The following is a 27,858-nucleotide window of genomic DNA, read 5'->3' as shown; positions in this document are numbered from 1 at the left end:
AAGGATTTTTATGCATCTCACATGAATGTGGATACTGGGGGAAATTGTCTGAATACGCTTTTCACCAAGAAAAGTTAGGTTTTCACCCTAGCCCATTTATATAACAGACCAGATTGAAAGTACTGCTTTGAGTTGTTCCCTCTCATAGGTGTAACGCACCAGGAGACACGCTCGCTAGCGAAATTAGTACACATTCTCTTACACCAAAGGTTGTCTGGGAGCACGAGAGGATACTTATATACTAATTTGAGGGATCTAATCTAAACAAAATGAAGACATGGCAAATAAGATTCATTCCCTTTAAGAAATTGAAGTGTTTTCTAACTAAAAAGAAGACACGTCGTTCATTTTAACCCAAGTAGATGTTTTTGTTTACAATACACCCCTCTTTAGTGGTCCTACAACAAACATATTAATGTTTTGAGAGTTTGGGGCCTTCCATGAGTGAATCTATATGTAAATATTAGCACAACAACATATAGAAATAGATTAGTATTTTAGGTCAAATTTAACAAAATTTATCATTTGAAAAAACACAAAAAAATGCAAATATATGCATTCTCGCCATTTCACTGTTCATTCCTGTTGTTTCTTGATTTTACTCGCAAACTCACTAGTACAAAGTGCAAACCCACTGTTTTACTTTCAAAATGCAAACTTTAAATAGAGACAGAATCAGAAACGCACAGACAAAAATGCAAACTCGCCATTATTTCACACAATTCCACTGTTACTAGTGTCAATACCGTTATTTCTAAATGCAAACTCGTCGTTTTACCATTAGGTGCTGACAAAAAACAAAGAAACCTTAGAGCAAAGAATTAAAAAATTTCCACTCGTACGACAACGAGAATGCATTCCCGCTAGTTCTAGTGGCATTCTTGCTATTTGACAATACGTTCTCGTAGTTCCTGAAAATCGAGCTGAAGCTAAACTGACTTCTGCCAAAGTGAAAATCGACTTGAAACCTCATGTTTTTGCCTCCAAGTGTCTGAAATATGCAAAAATAGCACACTTAACAACAAAAAATGTGAGAATGACTCGTGAAGTGGGTCCCACCGAACGTGCCAGAAAAGTGTGAGTGAAAATGTGTGCAAATAAAATAATTGAAAGAAAGAAATTAACAATCTATACAAGCACAAATTCAATCAAACACTCAAGATTTAGGATACCAAAAAGGAAAATTAGAAAGCGAATGATAAACAATAAAGAAATGCAAACTCTCTGATTTTCCTTTGATTTGATTGTCCATCGCTTTGATGTGTGCTCAATATATGCTTCCAAGGGTGCTAGCATGTGCTCCATGATGATGAATTATGCAAGAAACTAAGCTAAAAATGGATGCAAGATGGTTGGATATGAGTAGCTAAACTAACATTACGATGATATGATTGTATGAAAGTGGATGGATTGTGCAAGAAAATGAGGGGATTAAATAGAAATTGATAAAGATGAAAGAAGCTTTGAGAGGATACCACTTGCCTCAATTGAGGACAAGTGGCAACAAGTGTCCTGTGAAAGGGCAAGTGTCATGGCAAGAAGTGACAAGTGTAAGCAAGCACGCATCTATTTGGGAGAGAAACATCGAAAAAATAGTTTTTTTTCCTAATATTTAGGAAAATAGGAATGTGCATACATTTGATAAGGGAAGTTAGAAAGATAAGGTTGGTTGAGAGGAATAGGGTTGGATGGTGGGTTAGGCTAGAGGAAGGGGTTAAATGTGGGTTAAGATTAGGAGACATGTGACTAAAGTGAATTACTCGAATTATTTAAATTCGAATAAAAGGAAGAGGGTGACATGAACCAAATAACTAATATATTTTATTTGGTAGAAGAAGGTTAAAGTAATTAATTAATTAAAGTATTAGTAAATTAATTAGACATGGCTCGATTAATTAAATTAATTAGACATGGCTCGATTAATTAAATTAATTTAGCTAGGAGGGAAGCAATAACTAAGAGAATTAAATTTGATTAAATTAATTAACCAAATTTAAGTTTCTACAACTAGCATAGCATAGAAGTCGCAACGCATAATAATTTTCATGGTTTGCATCATTTGTGTATGTCTATCGCTTCCTAAGTTGCACTTAATGAGAGGTATTGGTGTGAGTAAGGTATTTTACCTATCTAGTTCACTAACATGTCCTATTTACAAATTAAGTTTACTTAGGTCTAAAGAATCTTTTTTAAAAGTCTTAGTTGTCATTTAGATGTAATATTGTCTTTTTGACATTTAATTCTTGTCTTAAGCTTTTTAATAAATTATCTTGTTAATTGTCTCATTCCATAGAATTAAGACACATGTCATCCTACCTATCAACCTTGCCTAAATAAGCAAGACATCATATGTACATTTTGTGATGTAATGTCCAGTTCAATCTAATCCATTGTGCCCATAATCAGGCAATATTTTGCTCTTGTTGCTCTCATGTGGAAGGCATCTTTTGATTTCAAACGTGTTTCTAAAGGCTTGAGTCCATTGATGACTCTAACAACAAATTCAAAAGCTTGACTACAAGACTAGATAATGCTAGACTACCATTCTGCAACACACGAAATATTATAAATTAATATCTCAAAACTATTCTCAATGTAAACATATCTTTGGTGTTTTTCAAGTGTATTAAGTAATATGTTTTTTTTCCCAAAATTCAAGAATCTTCAATGACTTTTTTTCACAATATAAGTCTCTAAAACTTTTATCTAAAATCTTTTAGATACAATATTTTACATATCAAATTAATGTTATTTTAATACTTAATTTAATTAAATTTTCAAATGGGTCAACACATACAGTTAAATGCTATTAAAGTTATCTGGTTTTGCATTCTGAGTTTCTTTAACATTGTTATCATAGCCCCCAACATTTTTAAAGTAGGCAAAATGAGCAACCTGTCTAATTCAGGAGTTTACACTTCGAATGAATGTTTTAATTTTCGCAAATCAATCTTATTTTATGTCATTACCTCTTTAATCATTCATTATTATCTTCATGTTTAAAGTGCTAGGTTATATGAGCTTGCCTCGAACTGTAGGATTAAATGACTAATAATTTTACAATGGGTAATTCTTGCTCAAATACTTAATTACAAGTTAATAAGGTTTTAATATTTTATCTACTGGATAGGTCCCTTTAGAGATTTTTTACATCTACCTTCAATGTATAAGGTCTTGGGCATATTTAGCTTTTTAATTCCTCATTAAATGTAACTTGTAATGCTTTTTCATATGCAGATGCTGTTGTAGGAATATCAGTTGTACTTCTGCTGCTACTGTTCCTTCTTCAAAAATTTGGTACCGATAAAGTGAGTTTTGTGTTCTCACCTGTAATAATCATCTGGTTCATGTATAATGCTCTTATTGGGATATACAATAATCTCAAAAATTACCCAGCAGCCTTCTGTATAACAAGTTTGTACTTATTTATGCTTATAAATTAATTCTACTCTCTTCCTCCATTAGTAAAATAGAGAATATGCATGAACCAGATTATCTGTTCAAAGCAAGGATTTCAAAGAGCTAGCCAATCTATCTTTTGTATCTTATTCAAACCAGGTGCTGAGGCAATGTTTGCTGATTTGGGCCACTTCAATAAGGGATCCATCCAGGTTTTCCAGAGACTTGAAGAGAAATAACTATTACAATTATATATAATTTGCTCTAACTGATTTACTTTGCTCTCTTATTGAAATTTCATGATTTTAAATTGTAGATCGCTTTCACTGCTTTGGTAATACCCTGCTCTGATTATTACTTGCACCGGACAAGCAGCTTACTTGATCAAGAACCCGGGAGACACGAAAATTGCATTGTATGCTGCAATCCCAAATGAAGTATACTGGCCCATGTTTAATATTGCATCATTATCAGCCATTGTTGCTAGTCAATTATTGATCTCAGCAAGTTTCTCAATTATAAAACATTCTGAGGCTCTCGGCTGCTTCCCTCACGAAGATGGTACATACATCAAAGAAAAATGAGGCCGAATTTACTCTCCAGAAGATAACCATGTCCTCATGGTTATTTGTCTTGCTAATGTGGTCAGATTCAAGGGCAGCCCAGAAATTCGCAATGCCTATGGTATGAATTATTTTTCAGATCATGCTAGCTTATTGAACTTCAAAGACCCACAAATTCTCCACTCTTAAACCATTATAACATAATGGCCTATGGTATCTGCAGTTTTATATCTTTTCCATACTTGATATGAACTTTTTTCCCTTGATATCGAGGTGCAGGAGTTGCTGTTATTGGAGCCATGTTCATTACAACATGTCTAGTGAGCTTGGTGGTTCTGGTAGTTTGGAACATGCATTTTCTATTTATTTTGCTATTCCTTATCGTATTCGGTCTCATAGAGGGAGTCTATCAGCAGTGCTGAACAAGGTGCCACAGGGAGGTTGGGTGCCATTTGCAGTTTCAATCTTTCTTCTGATTATAATGTACTCTTCGAATTATGGAAGGCAATTAATGTATAAGCACCTAACAGAGAAAATTAAGTGCAGAAGACCTTCATATGCTGGTTGCCAGTGTAGGATTGCATACTCCAGGAGTGTCTCTTGTGCGGATTGCCACCAATTCTGTGGCATTACGTTAAGAATGTGGATTCTCTTCATGAGATTATGATTATCTTGATAATAAGAATTGTACCAGTAACAACAGTGTCGTTAGAGGAGAGTTTTCTAGTGGGAAAACTTGGGCCTAATGGTATATATAGATGCCTCGCACAATATGGTTACAGTAATGTGACCCCAAGCGTGGAAGCAGGGGATTTTCTGACCCAAGTTATCAAAAGCATAAAAGATCTTATCATAAATCAAGAACTAAAGGATAGTATGAATGATCATCTCAGAAATCCAACAGCAAGAGATAAATACTCTGTTGCTAAACATAAGGAGTTGCAGCAGCTCAAGCTGGTAAACAATGTAGAGGCTGCGTATGTCTTGGGAAAATCCATACTGAGAACTGGTACAATGAGGGGTCTTTTTTCACAATTAATTATATATATATATATATATATATATATATATATATATATATATATATATATATATATATATATATATATATATATATATATATATATATATATTGTTTTCTTCAGAACAACTGTAGGTGCACCATTTCTACCATGAAAGTACCACCAGATCAGCTACTTCAAGTTGGAGGGTATATGAAGAAAAGTACCACCAGATTAGCTACTTCAAGTTGGAAAGGTATATGAAATTTAGAGTTCAGTGCAGAAAATTACTATTTAAAAAAATGGATCTGGACATGGTCATGAGAGATATGTCAAACTGTTTCTTTGGGTCTTTAGCTAATTGATTTTTGTCGGTGAAATTTATTTCATAGATTTCCTATTCATATATCACATCATGGTTTAGCTGTTGAACACAATGTACCACTGAGAGGAGGGTGAATCAGTGGTTCCTAAAATCCTTTCTTTTTAAACCAAGCTTGGAATACCAGTAATCAACCTAAACACTAAACCAACAAACCGGTAAGATAAGAGTGGATATCAAAAGAGGCAAACACACAAATGTACAACCCACAACACCAAATGTACGAGAAAAACCCAATATGGGAAAAACCTCTGTGTTGCTGGAGTCTACTACTCCAATGCAGCCTCACAATGAAACAATCAGATTACAATAATTTAGGACACCAACCCAAGGAGCACCAACCTCTGCACCAAGCTCCAACTCGGTGATATATAATGAAATACAACTTTAATACAGTGATAGCACCCGGTTGCAAATGAGTTCTGCAACACTTGATCAATGGATTTCTGCCGGTTAACAAACTCCCCTTCTTCACTGGTTCTCACACTGTCGGTTATCAGATTACTCTCTCTGATCAATCACCGGTTACTCTCAGTCTTTCTTCTCTCTCTCTCAGCTTCACCCTCCACAGTGTCACTCTTGGATGCCTTCTTAACTAATCACTCCTCACCAGTTTGCTTGACTGTTAGAACTGCACCAGTTTGTCGGTTACTCTGTTTCTACCGGTTAGACCCTCTCACCAGTTCAACCTGCTAACCCACAGTGCAACTTTCTCAGAATAAACTCTAAGGCAAATAATCTTTCTCCTTGCTGCTCAGGCTCTCTTTTCTCTCACACCTCGCATCAAACATCAACTAATTTCGGTCTCGAGCTGACATATTTATCTTTTAGGGTTCCTGCCAAAAGCTGCATTCAAACGGTGTCGTGTTAGGTTTTACCTACACCAACTCAATCCGTATTGGATTTGATCCGATCTGCTTTTCTGGAGTGATGATCTACATGTCATCGATCAACACCGCCAACCCCTCGCATTCCAATGTGCGTTTTCTATATTTGGATGTGACCTACAACATGCTTTTCTGCGTTTCTCTATCAAACGCCATTAATGGCTCGGTTGTTTCCTTTGGCAAGCGGGTACAAAGATCAGATCTTCTTGCAGGGTTAGTTCAATCGTCCTGCCATCTTTTATTCCTCGAGCCACAACATTCTGCCATCCTCCCATGATTTTCGAGTTCTTCATAAAAGCCGACTTGCTAGTTGACTGTTACGTCGATGAATACTTCACCGACCTCTGCGTGATCACCACCTGGCTTCCACCTGTCATCCTTGTCGACATCCACCTATGCTCGGTTTGCTATGTCGGTTTGACATCTTTCACCGACCAAGATTGACTACTAGTTCAACTCACCTTATCGGTATAACCTTACTTCACCGGTGGACCTTCATAACTGCTGACCTTTTCTCTGTCGATGGATCAACTTGGGCTTTCATCAAACATGCTGCTCCTACCACTTAGTCCATTTACCGGCAGCATTAAACTTCTCTATGTATACCGGTTTACATACATAAGTTCTTCTTTTGCTTGCTTGCTTTGCCTTGCCGGTGGTCCTACTTTATCGATAGATGATTCATTTCATATGTACCGGTAACATACCTTTTATGTATGTCTGCTTACACACTCCATCCTTCATACCGGTTGACATCATAACTTACTTCACCCATACCAGTCACCACTACCTACTCACCGGTGACCATTCCATACCAGTTGACATCAATGACAGCATAATGTCAATAATGCCAACAATCTCCCCCTTTGGCATTGATGTCAACTCACTACAAGACTTCACACCGGTAGATTTCTCCCCCTTTGACACAATGACAAAGGGTCAGGGTACTTCATTCTCCCCCGATTATTCAGTGTATTCTCCCCTTTTTGCCACAATCCGCTCAACCAGCAACATAAAAAATTCAAATGTGATTGTACTATGAGTGCTGCAAAGTGGGAAAGTAGACACTTGTAATCATGAAATTCTCTTGGGTATTCCTACAACAATTTCCTTATTCTGCAGTTGATGTTGTTAGTACACCCATAAGTTCAAGCATGTGGGTTCTGCATCATAAACACTTGATCTCTCCCTATGTCCAGCATATGGTTGAAGAGATAGGAGATTTTATAATGAACTCCCTTTGAACTATAGATCTCCTTCCAATCTTAAGTGCATGAGGCAGGTGACACAACTCCCAACTTGTGTCTTAAGTACTCAAAAGTGCTTAACGATAATGGTTTGGTGAAGATGTCTGCCACTTGTTCTCCTGTAGGAACATATTCCATCTTTACTTCCTATCCTTCAACCTTTTCTCTGAGAAAATGATACTTGATGGCTATATGCTTTGTCCTTGAATGCATTACCAGATTCTTTGATATGTTGATGGCACTTGAATTATCACACCGGATGGGAATAGGATCAGAGATGTCCACCTGTATGTCCTTGAGGGTTTGCTTCATCCAAAGCACCTGAGAGCGGGAATGTATTCTACTTCAGCAATTGATAGGGAGACTGAATCCTGCTTCTTGCTATGCCATGAGACCAACTGGTCACCTAGGAAGAATGCACCACCACTTGTGGTCTTCCGGTCATCAATGCAACCTGCCCAATCAGCATCAGTATATGCTTCCAAGATGAATTCCCCTTGTTTAGGATACCACAAACCATAACTGAGTGTCCCTTGCAGGTACCTAAAAATTGTGCTTACGGCATTCATATGTGACTGCTTAGGTGCTGCTTGAAATCTAGCCACCATGCACATTGCCTGCACTATATCCAATCTAGAAGCAGTAAGATACAATAAGCTGCCTATCATGGATCTATATAGTGTCTGATCCACCACCAATGATTCATCATTCTTGCTTAATTTGCTTCCAGTCACCATGGGGGTACTCACCGGTTTGCAGTCCTCCATTTGAAATTTCTTTAACATATCCTTTGCATACTTGGTTTGTGAGATAAAGATTCCCTTATCTTGCTGTGATATCTGCAAACCAAGGAAGTATGTCAATTCTCCAAATATTGACATCTCAAATTTTGACTGCATCTGATCAGCAAATTCTTTGCAAAGGGTGTCCTTGTTGCCTCCAAAAATAATGTCATCTACATACACAACCACAATGATCATGTGATTTTCGTCTTTCTTGATGTATAAATTGTTGTCAGCACTCCCCTTTTTTAATCCTTGCTCCTTCAGATACTGATCTAGCCTTGAATACCATGCTCTAGAAGCCTTCTTTAAACCATACAGGGCTTTCTTCAACCATCACACAACGGTTTCATCATCATGTAACAGAAACCCTTTTGGTTGCTCCATGTACACTTCTTCCAAATTTCCATCGAGGAAGGCAGATTTTACATCCATTTAACATACCTTATAACCCTTGTAGGCAGAAAAAGCTAGAAACATTCTAATTGCTTCTAATCTAGCTACCGGTGCAAATGTTTCTTCAAAATCAATGCCCTCTACTTGAGAGTAACCCTTGCACACAAATCTAGCTTTATGCCTAACAATTTTACCTTCTTCATTCATCTTATTCCGGTAGACCCATTTGGTGCCAATGATGTTCTTGTCTTCCGGTCTAGGGACTAATTCCCAAGTCTTGTTCTTCTCAATCTGCTGCAACTCTTCTTCCATGGCATCCATCCATTTCTGACTTTTGCTGGCCTCATTGGACGTTTTAGGTTCTACTTCGGTCATAAGGCAGAATTGACTTGTTCATCATTCCGAGCAAGTCTTCTCCTAGTCTGCACACCATCACTCTTATTACCTAAAATATGCTCTTCCGGGTGATTTATCTACACATACCGGTTAGGGACCTTTTTGGATGCTTCTTTCAGTTCATTGTCTGACTGAGCTTCTTCACCTTCATCACCGGAGTCATCATACCGGTTCTCTTGTGCTTGTCTTCCTTTGTGCATATCCTCATCAACTCTTACATGCACACTCTCAATGACTCTTCTTAGTCTTTTGTTGTAGCATTTATAGGCCTTATTGTTAGTTGAGTAACCAAGGAAGATTCCTTCATCACTCTTGGAATCAAAACTACCTAAACCATCCATATCTCTCTTGATAAAACACTTGCTTCCAAATACCTTGAAGTACTTGACTGATGGTTTCCGATCATACCACAACTCATAAGGTGTCATTTTGTTGTTTGTTCTTAGTTGAACCTGGTTCAAGGTATATGCAGCAGTATGAACCACTTCCTTCCAATACATGTTCGGCAAACTTGCCTCATTTAACATGGTTCTGGCCATCTCCTTAACTGTCCTATTCTTCTTTTCTACCACACCATTTTGATGTGGTGTCCTAGAGGCTAGGTATTGCCTTCTGATTCCATGTCTTTCACAATAATCTTCGAACTCATTTGATGTTAACTCTCCACCTCGATCTAATCTTGGACATTTCAGCTTGCACCCACTTTCCTTCTCTACCATCTTCCGAAAGATCTTGAATCTGTCAAATGCTTGTGATTTATCTTGTAGGAAGGTGACCCATGTCATCCTTGAATAGTCATCAATGAAAAGCATAAAATATCTTTCACCGGCAAGAGCTCTTGTCCTAGTTGGACCACACAGATCTGTATGTACAATTTCAAGTGGTCTTGAAGTGTTATGTTTTTTGGTCCCGAGGCTCACCTTAGTCTGCTTTCCTTTCACACATTCATCACAAAATGTGCTTACCGGTTTGATGATGGGTGGAATATTTCTTACACAACCCTTTTTTCTTACCGCAACTAGATTATCAAAATTTATGTGGCCTAATCTTCTATGCCACAACCAGCTTTCATCCACTTGTCCCAACATGCATTGGGATTCAAAACATTATTTCACATTGTATACATTATCGTCTGTCCTTTTGCCTTCTGCTACAATTTGACCGGTACTCTCCTTTATCTAGCAGTCGGTAGAATCAAAGGTAAATTTATAACCTTTGTCACACATCTGACTTACACTCAACAAATTGTGTTTCAGGCCTTCCACATAATACACATCATGTGCTTTCAGTTTTCCATCGATGTTTAGAGTACCTTTTCCCTTTATTTTGATGGATGAGTTGTCTCCAAATCTCACTGAACCACCATTCCAATCTTCAAGCTTGATAAATTTATTTTTATCACCGGTCATGTGGTTGGAACAGCCACTATCTACAACCCATAGATTTCTTCTTTCACCATGTAGGGCAGTCTGCACTATCAAACTTGATTCTGCCTTGTCCTTTTCTTTCTCAACCCGTACTGGTTTAGCTTCCTTCCCTCTTATCAGCTGCAATTTTGTGCTCCGGCTTGGCTACCGGTTCTTGATCAGAATCTGTCCTCTTTTGCTTGATTTTCCTGTTCTTACAGAACTTTGCTATATGTCCAAACTCTTGACAGTTATAGCATTTCACATTTGCATTGAAAGATGAATCTTTGTAACTATTGTAGGATACCGGTTTACTCTTCCTACATTCAAAACTCTTATGACCAAATCCATTGCACTAATAACAAACAACATTCATATCCCAGAGTGCATTAAATGGATTTCTACTTTCATAACTCATAGTGGGCTTATTGGTTAATCTACAATTAGCTAACCTATGTCCAAATTTGTTACACCGGTAACAATAACCACAAAAGTTTGGAACATACCGGTTAGGTTGCCTTGGTCCTGCAAACAACTGTCTCACCGGGGGTCTTCCTTTCATGCTGCTAACTCTAGTGAATCCTTCATGATCAACTCTTGCATTTCTCCTAAGATCTGCATTCCGGTACATTGAGTTTGGCCTCCAGTTCATTGATTGTGTATACCGGTTTGTGTGGCAATTTCTAACAGCTTCTGCATAAGTCTTCTTACCGGTATCCTTGCTACCATGAATGTCTTCTTCTCTTCACCTTCACTTAAAGAATTGAATTGTATCTCCTTACCAGATGTGTCTTTGTTGTTTGAACTTTGTCCTTCAAATCCTAAGCCACCGGTATCTTTAGATTGCTTCTGTTTGCTCAACATCTTGTCCAAGGCTTTTGTGCTACCCTCATATTTGCTTCTCACTTTCAGTTCATCCTTACTCTTTTCAAGCTCCTTTTTGAGCTTCACTATTTCTGCTTCCAGATCTTGATGCTCCTTTTCCTTCTTCATCAAATCAGAGGATGTAATTTCACATATCCTCTTGGCTTCTTCCAACTGGAGTTTCAAGTCAGAGATAGCTTGATTAGACTCATCTAGGGATTGCTTCAAGAGACCTTGTTCTTCTACTGCAGAAAGGTTGACCTTCTTGAGTTCTCTTCTTGTCTTGCTTAACTCCTCAAGAGCACTTATGAGCTCACCTTCTAGATCCACTTCGGCTTCAATGTCTTCTTCTTCCTCTTCTTCACCAACCGGTTCATCTAGTGCCATAAAGAGATTAACTTCTCTTTCATTCTCATGGTAGTCATCTTCTGATGCACTTTCTTCGTCAGTGGCATCATCCTCAATAGTATATAGGCTATTTTGCTTCTGGTAGCCTCTCCTTCCTTGCCAGTAGATATTCCTTTCTTTGTCTTTATCGGCTGATCTACCAAAACTTTTTTGCTCATCTCCATCGGTTTCATTATAAGGACACTTTGCTATTCTGCTTCTGGTAGCCTCTCCTTCCTTGCCAGTAGATATTCCTTTCTTTGTCTTTATCGGCTGATCTACCAAAACTTTTTTGCTCATCTCCATCGGTTTCATTATAAGGACACTTTGCTATTCTGCTTCTGGTAGCCTCTCCTTCCTTGCCAGTAGATATTCCTTTCTTTGTCTTTACCGACTGATCTGCCAACACTTCTTTGCTCATCTCCACCAGTTTCATTATAAGGACATTTTGCAGCAAAGTGTCCAACTTTACCACAGTTGAAGCATTTGAGTGGTAACTTTCCTTTATACTTGCCGAATCCTCTCTTGAGCTTTCTGACAAAGTTTGTTGCCTTTGCATCCGAGTCTTCACTGGATCCTTTATGAGCAACCTCTTCTTTGCCCTTTTTGGTGGAGTTGAACGCTGCCTCTTTCCTTGAAGATGCTTCATCGGTTGTTCTCATTTCATAGGTTGTTAGAGAGCCAAATAGCTCATCCATTGTGAAGGTCTTCAGATCCTTAACTTCCTCTATGGCAGAAACCTTAGTATCATGCTTAGATGTGAGATATCTAAGTACCTTCTTGACAATAATCTCATCAGCAATTTCTTCTCCAAGTCCTCTGATGGTGTTCACAGTTTCATCTATTTTGTTAGGGTAGTCTACAATCTTTTCTTCATCTTTCATCTTGATGCCTTCAAGTTGACCTCTTAGTGATTGCAGCTTGGCCTCTTTGACTTTGGCATCTCCTCCAAATAACCTCTACAATTTATATGAAAGTGATTTCCATATTTTCAACAATTCTGGAACCTTTCAAAATCAAATTCTTTATGGGCCTATTCATATTGACATGACTATTTTATTTCATATAAAAAATAATGAAAAAAAGTCCATCCCCAAATCACCATTAGAAACAAGTAATTCTGATAATTATGGAAACTAACAATGATGTTTTAGACACTTCTAACTTGGCCCTGATTTAGGACATAGGCCTCCAAGAAGGCGAACAGATTTGGAAAATGGCTTCCACCCCTTGATATTTTCCTTAAAATTAACACTGATGGTTCTTCTATGCGCAATTTGGGTGTTGTCGGGGTTGGTGTTGTTGGGTGGGATAGTGAAGAAAGGCTCAGTTCACATTCTCTTCTCAATAATTTTACATTGGCCTTTGTAAATAAACTTATGCATAGAATAATGCATGGCTTTATGCATGGTTGAATGCATGATTCATTTTCATTTACTAAATGATTCATTAATTTCGTCTAGCTTAAACTTTGTTAATGCTAACCCATAGTTCAAACATCCAGATAATAGAGTATAGATATGGATTCACTTGCAGATTTTGTACAAAAGAAACATCATATAAGATACAACATTCTAACAAATGTGTGCACCCAACCCAATCTTCCCGCTCTGCAAGTTTTCAAATTTCAAACCCCTGTCGTTCATGGTGGACTCTGTTGGTGGGGATCTTCCCCCACCGCCTATGGACCCCGTTTTGGACTCTGCGATGCTGACACTGTCTGTCACATCCTCTCCTAGTCCCACGGTGGATCCTCCCGCCGGTCCGACTATGATTCAGCTTGACGGTTCTTCTTCGGAGAGCTCCTTGGCCACGCCTGTGGTTTCTGATCCTATACCCAACATGTCACAGAACCTCCTACTGTTAACACGAATCTCACAAGCTGGAAAAACGTGTTGGTTGAAAACACTGAGACTATGGACCCCAACATCGTTCCTGTCTACTCACAAACTGAGGAGGGAACGTCTTTAGAGCTCCCTGACGTTGTTTTGGACCACATTTTGCAGAACATGGCTAATACTCTGGTGGGAAAATTCTTCTCCCTACACCCCATGGTGGAGATGGTTAGAAAATGGGTCAAGGATAAATGGAAACTGAAAGGGAGTGTTTCTATTAGTGCCATGCCTGGAGCCCTCTTCCTCTTCAAATTCACTGCTGAGGAGGATGTCGCTCTTGTTCTCTCTGGTTGCTGGTCCTATGGTCAAAACAATCTCTCCCTTTGTTGTTGGAAGGCTGGTTTTGACCCAGCGGCTAACTTACAGAAAACTGCTCCGATATGGGTTCGGCTCCCGGGGCTCCCCCTTGAATACTAGGATGAGTCCATCTTTAAATAGATTGGGAATTCCTTTGGTCATTTTGTTGGTGTTGATGAAATCACCAAAACCAAATCGCGCCTGGTCTATGCTTGTTTCTGTGTTCAAGCTACTGTGAGCATGAATCTCCCCAACTTTATAACCCTCAAATCCAGGCATGGTAGCTGGACTCAAGCCCTGGTTTATGAAAATGCCACCCTTTTCTGCCAAAAATGCCGCAAAACTGGGCATATTATTTCTCAATGTAAAGCTTCGGCTCCCTTACCTCTTAAGCTTAAGGGCCCGGCCCTGGTTGAAGGCCCTGTGCCAAATGTTCCTCCTATTCATCAAGACCCAATTGTGGGGCTTGTTGTGACTCCTACTCCTGGCCTGGACCTACCTCCCCCTACAGTCGAGGACCCAGTTATGGAAGAATACCCCTTTGCTGAGAGTATTATCAACCTTCTCAAATCTCCTACAAAGCATGTGGACGAAGCCTCCAAATCGGCCCTGAAGGAACAGTGCATCTCCCTGACGGCCAACTCGGTTTCACTAGTTGATCAACTGGAAGATGGCGAGATTGCGAGTGACCCCACTCTCGCCCCAAAGACGGCTCGCTCCCCGATGGTGTTTCCCACTCCAAACCAGGGTATCCTCTCCCCTGGTGCTCTTGGTGCGTCATCTAGCAGTTGCATGACTCCTGTTGACGAGGGTTGGATTACTCAAAGACGCAAGACCAGGAATGCAAAGCCCGATGTGGGGACGGACCTTAAAAAGGATCGACCATCGAGACAAAAGCAAGCAGCAAGGGATATTGCCAATGGCAGGCAGCGAACTTTGGAGACGTCCATAAAAGGTAAGAAATGAAGGTCCTCTCATGGAACATGAGGGGCCTCAACAACCCCCAAAAGCAATATGCTCTTAAGAAGTGTATTTTTGAAAATAAAATTATTGTCCTTCTCCAAGAAGTTAAGATGTCTATGTATTCCTTTTCCCTTGTTGCTGGGAAAATTTGGCCTAGTGCTAAGTTTGTTATCAGTGATGCTACTGGAGCCTCTAGTGGCTTGGTTACCATGTGGGACCCCTCCCATTTTTCTGGCAGTCTTCTCTCCTCCTCGGCCAACCTTTTGGTCTCTGAACTCTCTTCCCCGATGGACTCCTACCTTCTCGTTAATGTTTATGCCCCCAATGTCAGATCAGGTAGACTAAATCTCTATACGACATAACTGCTCTAATACAAAATAATGCCAATGCCCATTGGTTGATTGCGGGCGATTTCAACTCTCCTTTGATCCCCTCTGAGAAGTTGGGAGGCCTCCCAGAGTACTCTGACAGCATGACTGATCTTGCTGACTTCATTGGTAGGAATGGGTTGATGGATGTGGAACTAACGGGGCAAAAATTCACTTGGTCCAATCTTAGGAAGGGAAAGGATCTTATTCAGGTCAAACTTGACAGATTTCTCATCTCGGGCAATTGGGGAATTGGTCCCTCCTTGAAGCTCACTGCCCTCCCTAGAACAGTCTCTGACCACAACCCCCTGCTCCTCTGGAATACAACAAATGCTGCAAAGAAAAGTCATCCTTTTCAGTATGAAATTATGTGGAACTCTCATCCGGAGTTCAAGGATTGCATTAAAAGATGGTGGAGCACCTGCATCCCTGGCACGCCTATGTTCTGGATTGCCCAGAAGCTTGATTTGGTCAAAAGGAACGTCTGGGGTTGGAATAAATATACCTTTGGGGATATCTTCAAGCAAAAAAAGGAGCTCAATAGTAAACTGACTGTTATCCAAGAGCGCATTGATCAAGGTGACTCCCTTGAAGCTACCCATATGGAAGAGGCTGCTCTCCGCAGAAAATGGAAGGAAAACTCCCACAAAGAAGAACTCTACTGGAAACAGAAATCCAGGGTTCAATGGCTCAAAGAGGGTAACAAGAATACGACTTTCTTTCACAAATCTGCTATTATCCACAGGCGTAGAAACCACATCTCCTCCCTCTTGGATGATAACAATCAAGAGGTCAATGATGAGGATAGTTTGAGCAGACTGACTACCAACTATTTTGCCACTTTGTTTAGGGAAGATGGTGACTCTAGGGCCCCTGTTGGGGAGGACCTTCTCAACTGCCTCCCACCACCCCTCTCGGTGGAAGATAACAGCCTCATTTTGGCCCCTGTTTCTGAGGAGGAAGTCAAGTCCGTTGTTTTTGCTATGGGTTCCTGTTGACGTGTTTTTTATGACAGCGTCGAACACAGAATAAAGTTGCCTAACGGTCACTTCACTCTCTCTTGATCAAAGTACGATTGCATGCTAAGATTGCAAGAAGTTCAAACAATCGACTCCAAGGTTCCTTCAATGCGTGGACGTGACTCAGTTGGCTGATGTGATTGCTAGTAATCCAAGGGGCCTTACGTGTGCATCGTTCTTTCACTTCTTTGTTGTGGCTGGAACTCCATCATCAGATATGGCAATTCTACGATGTTGCTGCTTCGAAGGGACTAAAATGAACTGAAAGAAAAGGGAAAGGGTTCAGAAGGATCTAAATCTACTCCTAAAGGCAATGATAACAATGAATAGTGCTCTGGTGGACAAATTCCAAATAAACCAAGCTCTGCTTTGCCAAGATCAACTACAACTCCGCAAGAACCGGTGCAATCTTCTGGGGATGCTAGAGGATTTTCAAATCGAGAAAGTACATTTGAATACCCAAAAACGGCGCAATCCAAACGACTATCCACAATCGAACTCAACACAAATTTAGGGGGCTCAGACTAACTTTACACTACAACTTACAATCAGCAAGATGCAAAAAGTATGAACCATGGAAATTCATCAGACACCATTACATTCTCTATTGAAATCAAAGCACTTTACTATTTCTAATCTATGTGAGGAAGGTGAAACCATGCAAGTTTTAAAAAAATAACTTAAGTGGACACCATCAGAGAACAATGTTTCACTATTATTTTCTCAAAAACTTATCGCAACAATATCATGCAGAACTCCCTCCTCTTACAAATGAGGGGGTCACCCCTTTATATAGGCATCAAGCCATGATTACATGCAAAACCCTAATTAGGGTTTCCCCAAAAGATTCCCCACACATGATGCAACAAGGTGGGGATCAACAATTAATAACCCATCATGCCCATATACAATTAATTCATAAGTACCCAAAATAGCATCCATTGCGCATTAAATGCACCACCTCTTTCAAATTCGCCCAACATGCGTGGAATATACATCCATGCAAAATTCACCCCATTATGTCATAAATGCACCATCATCTCCTGAACATGATGGCCGCATGCAGAAGGAATCTGCCATAATGCCATAAATGTGACGGCTGCATGCTAAGAGATGCTTCATTAATTCAGCGTCTATTGACTCGACTGCCACTTGGTGGAAAAAACCCTGGAGAGAGAAAGACTTCAAGAGGGAGAATCTCTGACTCTGGAAGTATTTTCTTGAAGTTTTTGAACTTGCCTTGCTCTGGAAAAGATTTTCAATGATTTTTCAACATCTCCTATTTTTAAGGAATTTTGCACAAATTAGGGTTTCAAGACCAGGAGGAAGAGAATTCTCTCACGTAACCATATCTTCAAAAATTTCTAAATTTGGAGGTCATTTGAGCCCTGAAAATGGATTTTTCAAATTTTTCCTTGGGGGGGAAATTTCTTGTTCAATTCATCCCTGATTCCTTCCTTGCCTTATAAATTTTATCTTCAATTCATCCTTGGATGTGATTTCTTGTTGTGGAGGAATTCTCCTTTGGAAAGAAATTTGTTCCTTACCCTGAGGAAGGAAATTCTTCATACCTTAGCCAATTTCCATGATTTCCAAGAACTATGTCCTGAAGGAAGAAATTTCAAACACTAAGTCAATTTTACACCTTTCCTGGAATTTCTTCTTCTTGGGTGCAATTCTTCCCCGATGAAGGAATTCATCTCTTTGTGCATTGTCCATGACAAGATCATTTTAGCGCACTCCTATGTTCCTAGGCGGCATTTTACACTTGGTGGGGAATTCTTTCAATTCCATGGATTCCTTGCATCCCTCTATTTGGGGCTCCTTCTCTCACTTGGGCGCTAAAATGCCTTGGTCAAGGACTCTTGCAATTTGCATATTTCTACATGCACTCCTCATTCTGGCTCCCTCCACAAGGCTGGGGCGGAAATTCCTCCTGAGGAAGGAATTCATTGTTTTGTGAATTGTCCATTTCCTCTTTTCAACATCCCTATTTTTTAGGGATCCTCCTAAAATTTAGGGGCCAGGTTCATTGGATGGGAAATTTCATCCCGATTCCGAATCTATAAAATTTTCCATTCTTCGTCGAGATTTGGTGTCTACAAATAGCAAATTCGAAAATTTGCCCGAGAGGAATTTTGCTTTTTATTCCTCCTTGACTCCTTGGATTCCATGCCTTAAACAAAATTTCAATTTTTTAGCTTGGGTGAAATTTTCACCATGCCAAGGATTCATGGATTTTCCTTCTCTCCTTGGGAATCTCATTTCAGCGCCTGACTCCAGAATTGGGCGCATTTTTGCTTTGTCCATGGACTCGCGGATTTTTCCACCTCTCTTTGGCTTCTCCATTTCAGCGCCTGACTCCAGACTTGGGCGCATTTTTGCTTTGTCCATGGACTCGCAGATTTTTCCACCTCTCCTTGGCTTCTCCATTTCGGCTCTTGACTCCAGACTTGGGCGCATTTTTGCTTTGTCCATGGACTCACGGATTTTTCCACCTCTCCTTGGCTTCTCCATTTCAGCGCCCAACTCTAGACTTGGGCGCATTTTCCCTCTGTCCATGGATTCATGGATTTTTCCTCCTGTCCTTGGGATCTTCAATTCAGCACCTGACTCTAGACTTGGGCGCATTTTTGCTCTGTCCATGGATTCGCGGATTTTCCTCCTCTCCTTGGGATCTTCAATTCAGCGCCTGACTGCAGACTTGGGCGGAATTTTGCCAGCGCCAGGGATTCATGGATTTTCCTTCTGTCCTTGGGAATCCCATTTTGGCGCCCAATTCCAGACTTGGGCGGAATTTCGCCAGTGCCAGGGATTCATGGATTTTCCTTCTGTCCTTGGGAATCCCATTTTGGCGCCCAATTCCAGACTTTGGCGGAATTTCACCAGTGCCAGGGATTCATGGATTTTCTTTCTGTCCTTGGGAATCCCATTTTTGTGCCCAATTCCAGACTTGGGCGGAATTTTGCCAGTGCCAGGGATTCATGGAATTTTCCATCTGTCCTTGCCTTCCTCATTTTGGTGAATTTCTGAACTTTCCATTTTAGGCATAGGCTTCTAGCACTTGATCAATTTCTGACTTTCTCTATCTATTGTCTGACTTAACGGAATTAGAAATGTTTGTGAACGTCTGATCCTTGTCGCCTTATCTGACTGACCTTGCCAGTACTGACTTTTCAAAAATTGAAACATTCAAAATGTCAGCAGTTTGGGCAAAATAGGTCAGAAGAGCACTTACTAAAAATAGAAACTTACTAAAAATAGTACATTTGATTTTTGGCAAAATTAGACCAATCCGAGACTCAGTAAAATCCCTAAAAAATAGGAACTTTCTAAAAATAGAAAGTTGCTCCGTTTTGGCTCAAATTTTACTGGGAGGTTCCTTGAAGGGTCCTAATTCCAGTCGTATGTTCAGTTTCTTCAAAACCCTAACAGAAACCCCTAAAATCTAGGACAAAAGGCAAAACCCTTAGAAAAGACAAAACAAGCCCTAGACTTCATCAACTTTGCTCAAGCGAAAAGCAAATTTAATCAATATGACCCCCAAACACTTGCAAAGCAGAGAGACTGACGAGACTGCTGCGAGAAGACCCCAAAAACGCAAGCCAAAAGACCGGGAGGGCCTAAAAAGTAGGGGGTCCCCATTTGTAATGGGGCGATGTGTGAAAACGTTACAACAGTTCCTTCAAAGCCTCGGGTCCTAATGGTTTTCCCCTGGCTTTTTTCCAAGATTTCTGGGATGTGGTGGGCCCTGATGTTGTTCTGGCCACTAGGAATTTTTTCAGATCTGGAAGGCTTCTCAACAAGCTCAATTACACCTTCATTACCCTTGTCCCTAAAATTCAAGAGGCGTCCAATCTCAAGGACTTACGTCCTATCAGTCTCTGCAACACCATTTATAAAATCTTCAAAAAAGTTCTTGTTAATAGGCTCAAATCTTTCTTGGATCCTCTGATTAACCCTTCCCAGAAGGGTTTTGTCCTAGATAGACAGATTCTTGATGCGGTCATCTCTACTCATGAGATTATTCACTCCATGGATAAGTGTCATCAGTCGGGGATGGTGCTCAAGCTTGACATCTCCAAGGCTTATGATAGAGTCAACTGGAACTTCCTCTTCAAAGTTCTCAAAGCTATGGGTTTTGGAGATAAACTCATCAAACTTATTGGGGAATGTATATCTACAGTCACCTACTATGTGCTTCTCAACAGGAGCCCCCTGGAGAAGTTCAAGGCCTCCAGAGGTCTGCGACAAGGGGATCCTCTCTCCCCTTACCTTTTCATCATCCTTGCTGAAGTGTTGGCCTCTAACTTGAACTCCATGGTTCGCAGGGGAGCTCTCCTAGGCATCAAACCTGCCTCTACGACACCTCCTAATGTTCTGCAGCAATTCGTCGACGACACTATTCTTTTTGGTATCTCCTCTGTGTGGGAAGCTAAGGCTTGGAAATCTTTTGCTCTGACCTTTGGCCAACACATTAACTATGAGAAGAGCAACATTTACTTCTTTCACACTCATGTCCAACTCCAAGATAAAGTTTGCAAAATCCTTGGTTGTCAAAGGGCCTCCCTCCCTGGCACCTACCTGGGCCTCCCCTTGACTTTCAAAGATGTCTCTAATTCCTTCTGGATCTCTATCCTCAAAAGAATGCAGAAGAAGTTGGCTGGTTGGAAAGGTAGATTCCTCAGTAATGCTGGGAAATTGCAGCTGCTCTCCTCCTCCCTCCAGGGGATCCATGTGTACTTCCTCTCCCTTTTTAAGATTTATGCGGCTATGGCTGCTAAGCTGGAGAATATCCAAAAGAATTTCCTTTCGACGGGAATGGAAGAAAAGAAGAAGCTAGCCTTGGTGGGCTAGGACAAAGTTTATCTTCCGAAGGCCATGGGCGGGTTGGGAACCCGCAAGATCTCAAAGTTCAATAAAGCCCTTATGACCAAAATTGCCTAGAAGCTTTTGACTAAGGATACGAATTGGAGCAGGATCATCAAGGCCAAATACCTAGGTAATGGGGACTTTTCCTCTGTTCTGAAAGAGGAGGGCCTTCCCACGGGTTCCAAAATTTTGGAACAACATCTTGGGTTGCAAGGACCCTTTATCTCATGGTTTGAGGTGGCTTATTGTAAATGGAAGGAATATTCTCTTCTGAGAGGACTGTTGGTTGGGAGAGAAACCCTTTGCTTCTTCCCCCTCCCTTAGAAGGCTCCAGGATGCTACCAAAAGCTTCTTTGGAGAAAGGGTCAGTGATTATTTCAGCAACTGCACTTGGAGGGCTTTGGAGGACTGCTGCATTGATCATCCCTTCCTCCTCCCAGCTACTAGAGAGCTCCAGAAGCTTTTGGCTGGTACGTTCCTCCCCCTTTTTCCTAAGGAAGATAGATTCATTTGGAAGTGGGACCCTTCTGAAGACTTCTCTCTCAGAACTGCCTACACCAGCTTGCTAAGAGAACCTGTTTACACCTCTATCTGGAATGAGGTTTGGAATCCCCAACTCATCCCCAAGGTTAATTTCTTTTGGTGGACTGCTCTCCACAACAAAATTTTGACCCAAGACAATTTGGTCAAGCGGGGATTCCAATTCCCTAATAGATGCATCCTCTGCAAAAATGATGAGGAAAGTTCTGCTCATCTCTTCCTCCACTGTGCCTTTACTCGGGAGCTCTAGGGGATGGTCTACAGCAAGCTCAATATCTGTTGGATTATGAATGCTAATTTATTAAATTTGTCCCAGGAGTTTCGGGGCCCCTCTTCCAACCCCCTGATCCAACAACTGTGGAAGCAGATCCCCCCTCATGTGAGTTGGAGTATCTAGAAGGAAAGAAATGACAGGATATTCAGAGACAAAGAGGCCTCTGTGGAAACTGTGTTTGCTCGATTCCTTAAGTTGATTCTTGAGAATATCTCTGTTTCTAAAACCCAAATGGCATCCAAGCCCCCCTCTACCTGGGACTGGGAAATTGCTAGATGTTGGAACATCCCCCCCTCGTTCTCTCTTGTTGACTGCTCTAAGAGACTCCTAAGGCAAAACACGGTTCGGTCCCCTCCGACTATACATTTCAAACTCAATTTTGATGGGGCTACCAGGGGGGTCTAGCTGCTGGTGGAGGGGTTATCAGATCCCATTTGGGGGCCCTTGTTGCTGCTTATGCGGGTAACCTGAATGGGCATTCCTCTAATCAGGCTGAAGCTATGGCCTTAGCCTGGGGAATTCGTCTCGCCCTCACCATGGGAATCAAGATTATGGACATTGAGGGCGACTCCAAGCTCATCATTGATGTTGTCAAAGGGCGGAATAAGCTTAATTGGACCATTGAGGGAACCATCAGGGACACCCTGAGGCTCATCTCTGAGCTTGACTCGTTTAAAATCATGCATGTCTTCAGGGAAGGCAACAAAGTGGCGGATGCCCTGGCGGCCATTGGACTAAATCTCTCAGGCTTGAGATGTTGGAGGAGCCACTATTCCCTCTCGGACCATGTTAACTTCCTTCTTTAGGAAGAGAAATCCAAAATTCTTACTAATGATTGAGTTGCTACCAAGTGCTTTCCTTACTCTCCTCTTTTCCCTTGGGGTAGTCTGGAGGTGTTGGTTTCATATTTCAAATTATGAGAATATCCCTTCGATCTTTTTTGATGTGGTGGTGACTTGTTCGGCCAAGCTGGCGGTGATGGACGTGCTACTTTGTTGGCATTTCCTTTGGGCTTACAGTGTCATGATGAGGTACGATTGGATTGGTAACGTGTTGGTTGCCACCGGTATTTGTTGGCTCTTCATGCCTCGTAACCAGGAAATCATTTCTAAAAGTGATTTCAATTTTTTCCATGTGCCCAACTTCATGTCTCATTTATTGATGTCGGGCTCGCACACTTCCCATTATCTTTTCTCGGCTTGCTTCTCGAAGGGTCTCTGCAACTTTATCTGCGAAATTTTTTTCATGACTAAAGAAGCTCTGTTGGCGAAGGATATGGGGGGTGACAGAGTTAGATACGAACCGAATAATCCGGATGATTTCAAAAATGACCCCCTGGTCTGGAATTTCTGCGTTGAAGGGTTGCCAATTTTTTGGAATGTCTGCAAGGCCACGATGAGCAGCTCTCGGCTGCTTTTGCCTCCTCTTGGTCTGGGAGGCGTGTCTCGGTGGGTGGCATTTCCTTTGATGTCTCTGAGGAGACTACTGCCCAGACTACGAAGCTGACCCTTGACGGTCGACGCTGGAAGCGTACCAACCATGTTGCCAATAGCGAAGGTTTGAAACAATTCTTCCGCAACCGCAAAGAACCTGTCAAACTCCAGGGTGGGTTTGCTCAGTAGGAGCTCAAACACCCGAGGAACATGATCTGCCTTATGATCATGAAGTACTTCACTCTCAAGGGCAGGCACAAGGTATTCTGCTACTATCATTCGCCCCTTCTCAATCATTTCCACAATAATGATTTGCTCTATCTGCCCTTTTATTTACTGCATTCTATTGAAAGCTCTGTTAAAGACACCATGGATCCCAAGCATGGAGATAAGCCACCCTACCTCCTTCACCAAGGCCTCATTTACAGGTTGTATAAATTCCATGAGGCCCTTTGCCCCCCCCCCACCCCCCCCGAACCTCTCGCTCTCTCAACCCCCCATGCCTACTCCTCAGCAGCTTGTCGCCCTATCTATGGCCTTCCCCAGATTTTTCCAGTACCCTCATGAAAGCTTTACTACGGCCACCATGTCTCTGCCTGCTTATGCCTCTGTTGTTTCCTTATCTGTGGTCTCCCCCAGTTTGACTCTGTTAGCCTCTCCCAATGCTTCCCGCTCCCTCTCCAAGGGCAAAGGCAAAACCCCTGTTAAACGCAAACGTATTGTCTTTGATGACAATTCGTCCTCTGAGGATGCTGAGAATGACAATCCTTCCCCTGATTCTGAGGTTAAAAGGAGATCCTCCAGATTGGCTTCCAAAAGCCGTAAGAAGAAGAAACTGGTGATCAAAAATATTGACGAGGAGGAGGACCCCATTGGGGACAAGGAGGGAGAGGACCCTAATACCACTATGGGGGGCCCTGATGGGGATGTTGTGGATGTGGATATGACTAGGGACCCCATGGTTCCGACCACTGTTGGTGCCGCTGACACGGGCAATTCTGAGATGCAAACCCGGGACCCTATTGATGTTAAGGATACGGCCCCTATGAACATGGACATTGTGGGTGTCATGGGTGAGGAAATTTTTGATAACAAAGCCCTGGACTCTGGTAACTTGGACCCGGATTTAAAGATGGCGGAACAGGTGATGCAATCTCTCCCCCTGATGGGCCTGGGTAATGATATTGACAGCGCCCCTGCTGAAGATGTGCCCAAGGAGATGGAAAAGACTACGGATGACATGGCTACTGTGAACCCCTAGGATGTCCCTACTCTGCAACAAATGGAAAAGCTGCGCACGGACGTGTTGGACATCATGCAGAGGATTGAGAACTTGGTCCCCGTGCTTGAATTGCAGGCTATCATGGACGATGTCAATCGGCTCAAGAGCAAGATGGAGGCCTGGGATGCCCAAATGGCGAGCCTTAACAAATTTCATTTGCAGGTGTTACACAGCTCGGCACTCACCCTCTCTCTGCTGAGGGAACGTACTGCGGACACGGAGGAGGATAAGCAGGAGGCTAGGGACCTATACAAGTTCTTGTCCAATGAATGGAACAATGCCATGGATGCCACTGGGGTGCGAAAGGCACCCCTGTAGTTTGTTTTTGTGTTTTCTGCTGATGTTTCTGATTTCTAAAGACTTGGTCTCTTTTTGCTGTTAGTTGTTGTTAATGCTGTTATAGTGTTGTTTCCGCATTGTGGTCTCATTAATAGTTATGCTATGTAAAGCGTCAGTGCCCTTGTTCTCACTGCTTTATTAATCAAAAACATTCTAACAAATGTCGTTTAGATAGACAGCTCTTAACAATATTAATAAATAAAGCATAGCCTGAACTGCAGAAAGCAGAAGAATTTTATATTCTAAAGTTACAGCATCTTAGAAGCTTCAACCTAAAACAACTTCAAGCTAATATAACAAATTTTAAACTTCATAATGGTATCATTCACAAAACATATACCTGTGAACAAAATATCAGTGTGCATGTGATATTGGCTGTAGACAACTCATTCATCTCCAGATAAGGAATCCCTCCATGGACTAATTATGCACGCTACAATTAATTTCATTTTAGATGACAAGGGTTGAAGCTAGTCCATGCCTATTAAGACACCCAATTTGGAGCATGGCTGCATCGATATCCTCCAGCAGGCAATACAAACTGGTTCCCAACGACCAAAGGTTCCAATTGGTTACACGAGGAATCATCCTACTCCTGCAAATGATAGAAGCTCAACAGTCTCGCTGTTGCACATCTGATAAGAGGATCTGTCCTACACAATTATAATAATATCAGAGAAAGGGACATTAAATACCTGCTCCTGGCTTCACTTGAAAATAATTTTAAAGATGAAGATTTCTACATAGTGTGTGTTGCATACAAGGAGACTACAACTCTAGTCTATACAAAGCAAGAAATAATATGAGTCCTCAATACTGTTATTTAGCTGAAAATGCATTTGAAGCAAACCTGCATAATGGCTGAATTCATATGAAGTGCAGACATAAGTTTGTGGCATAGTTTATTAATAAGCAATCTGCGGGACTCATCTTGCATCAGGACCAGGCCATGCTTTCTGAAACCTTTCTCTTGCTTCTTTCTGATACTTCTCTTCTTTCCCTTCTACTTCATTATCAAAAATCTCCCTTCCCAGCTTCTTAAAATCATTATTCATCTTCCACAGAGGTCTATTTTCTCTTCTCTTCTCCAAATTCGCTTTTCTCCGCCTCTCAGTAAACTCATAGAGCCCTTCCTGCATGAGCTCGCCAAATTTCTCCTTTGCAACAACCAAAGGATCCTTCTCAACAAGCTCCGATTCAACATAACCATCTCTGAGAACTACTGTATGGCTATCATTCTTGTTTGAAACATAAAAAATCCCAGGATGCCTCATCAACATGTTGACCAAATTCCGTGGAAATCGAAACTCTCTCTGAAACTTTGCCAGCTTCGCAATGGAGGCCCGCTTCCACATTGTCAGAGAAAGCAATTCATGAATAACCCCAACTGTTCTTTTCTCATGCTGTTCAGATCCTTCTTCCAGATCCTCACAATAAGAATATGGTGAAATATATGGAGCTTCCTGAAATTTATTAAACTTTTCCGCCTGTAAACTATCATCACCCTCTGATATCCTATACTCAAACATAGGCACCAGCTTCTGCCCTGTTTTAAGGAAGAATCAGCGACTAACATTCACCAATAGGCTAAACAGTATAAAATCATAAGGAAATTATTATTTTTATAAATAAAATTAAAAAACTCAATATTGAAAATTAGACACTTTCTCAACAAAAATTTGCACTTCAACAAAATTTTCCCCACCTGTTTTCTGCATCATTTGCTCTGCTCTTCTCTCCACAACAGAAACAGCCAAGCTAGGATTCCATGAAACCAGCTGAATTTCTAAGCTATTTTTCCTGGCATTATAATCACTAACCCTAAAAAGCTCCGGATACTTGGGAACAATACTCAGAACATAATCATCGGGTAACTCAAAATATTTTCTTAGGTCATTAAATTTCACAATATTTAATTTCTTTTTCCAGGTCAACATGATTATTTTAGCCAATCTTTCAGCCATGACAGGCTCCAGCTGCTCTTTTAGGGTTTCTTCCTCCTCTATCAGGAGTCGCACTCTCTTTGTAAACTTGCAATAGATCTCGAAATTCTCTGTATAGATATCGAAAAGGCAGGGGTATTTTCTGAGCCAATTGAGAACATTACCTTGCCTGATGTCGAGGGAGTTGAATTTTCTTTGCAGGAATTTTACTGAAGCGGACTGTTGTGGGCACCTCTGAAGAATGTTCTTCAGCTGATTGTTGATTGTCCACCGCCGGTTTCTTTTCAAGGCCTTTTCCAGTGCAGGGTCCTTTTTCATTGACCATAATGACGCCCTTCCGATCCATGAATTTTGGGTTTTTCCAACAAAAGGAAGGGGTTTTGGATTGTTTGGAAAAATAGGTGTTTTTGATAGTGGTTTTACAAGCAGGTTAAGATTAACTGCTGTCCTGTAAGCCATTCTTCATTTTTCAAGCTGAACTTCCAGAGAGTGTTGATTGACAGAAAGGCATCACTCGACAAACTGAATATCTTCCTTTTGAAAAATAACACTTAAATTTCTTTGTAATTGTGTAAGTCTGTTGATAATAAATTGATGGATTCGCTTATAATTTGTTAATGCCAGCCTCTTCCTTTTAAAACTGGTCTGAAAAATTACACTAAATAAATTATGCAATTTTTTTTAATTTCTTTTAACACAGAAATCATTGCCTATATCACAAATACTGTAATGAATAAATTAGTTCCAAATGATCTCCACATACTATGAATTGCAAATAAAACACTTCAAAGTAGACATTACAAAAATAGCAAACAAATATTTGCACCTTTTTGTAAACAAATTGGTTGATAGCATTTATTAATAAATTTCTTTTTAACAATTATAAATAATTGTTTTTCATTATTGAATGGAATCTTGACTAA

At 40.9% G+C, this 27,858-nt stretch overlaps 1 protein-coding gene and 1 pseudogene across 3 annotated transcripts; one reads left to right on the top strand and one right to left on the bottom strand.

Moving 5' to 3' along the window:
* Positions 1-13,201, top strand: part of LOC131034582 (potassium transporter 26-like) — a 37,443-nt pseudogene extending 24,242 nt beyond the window's left edge.
* LOC131034566 (protein WHAT'S THIS FACTOR 1, chloroplastic) lies at positions 685-27,560 on the bottom strand. 3 transcript variants are annotated; one of them, XM_057966100.2, is made up of 4 exons: positions 26,698-27,559; positions 25,843-26,538; positions 25,333-25,640; positions 685-991 (listed from the first exon to the last, which is right to left on the bottom strand). In XM_057966100.2, the coding sequence occupies exons 1-2, from the start codon at positions 27,392-27,394 to the stop codon at positions 25,919-25,921; spliced, it is 1,317 nt and encodes a 438-aa protein (XP_057822083.2). In that variant the 5' UTR covers positions 27,395-27,559; the 3' UTR covers positions 685-991; positions 25,333-25,640; positions 25,843-25,918. The 3 variants fall into 3 exon arrangements, with proteins under 3 accessions (XP_057822083.2, XP_057822082.2, XP_057822081.2); XM_057966099.2 differs by lacking the exon at positions 685-991 and having other exon boundaries at positions 25,199-25,645; positions 26,698-27,560; XM_057966098.2 differs by lacking the exon at positions 685-991 and having other exon boundaries at positions 25,199-25,640.
* Between the last annotated feature and the right edge of the window lie 298 nt (positions 27,561-27,858).

The sequence above is a fragment of the Cryptomeria japonica genome, chromosome 5, assembly GCF_030272615.1.
Source record: "Cryptomeria japonica chromosome 5, Sugi_1.0, whole genome shotgun sequence".
Classification (NCBI taxonomy): Eukaryota; Viridiplantae; Streptophyta; class Pinopsida; order Cupressales; family Cupressaceae; genus Cryptomeria; species Cryptomeria japonica.
The sequence above is the reverse complement of the archived record's forward strand: the minus strand, read 5'-3'. Positions and strand labels throughout refer to the sequence as shown.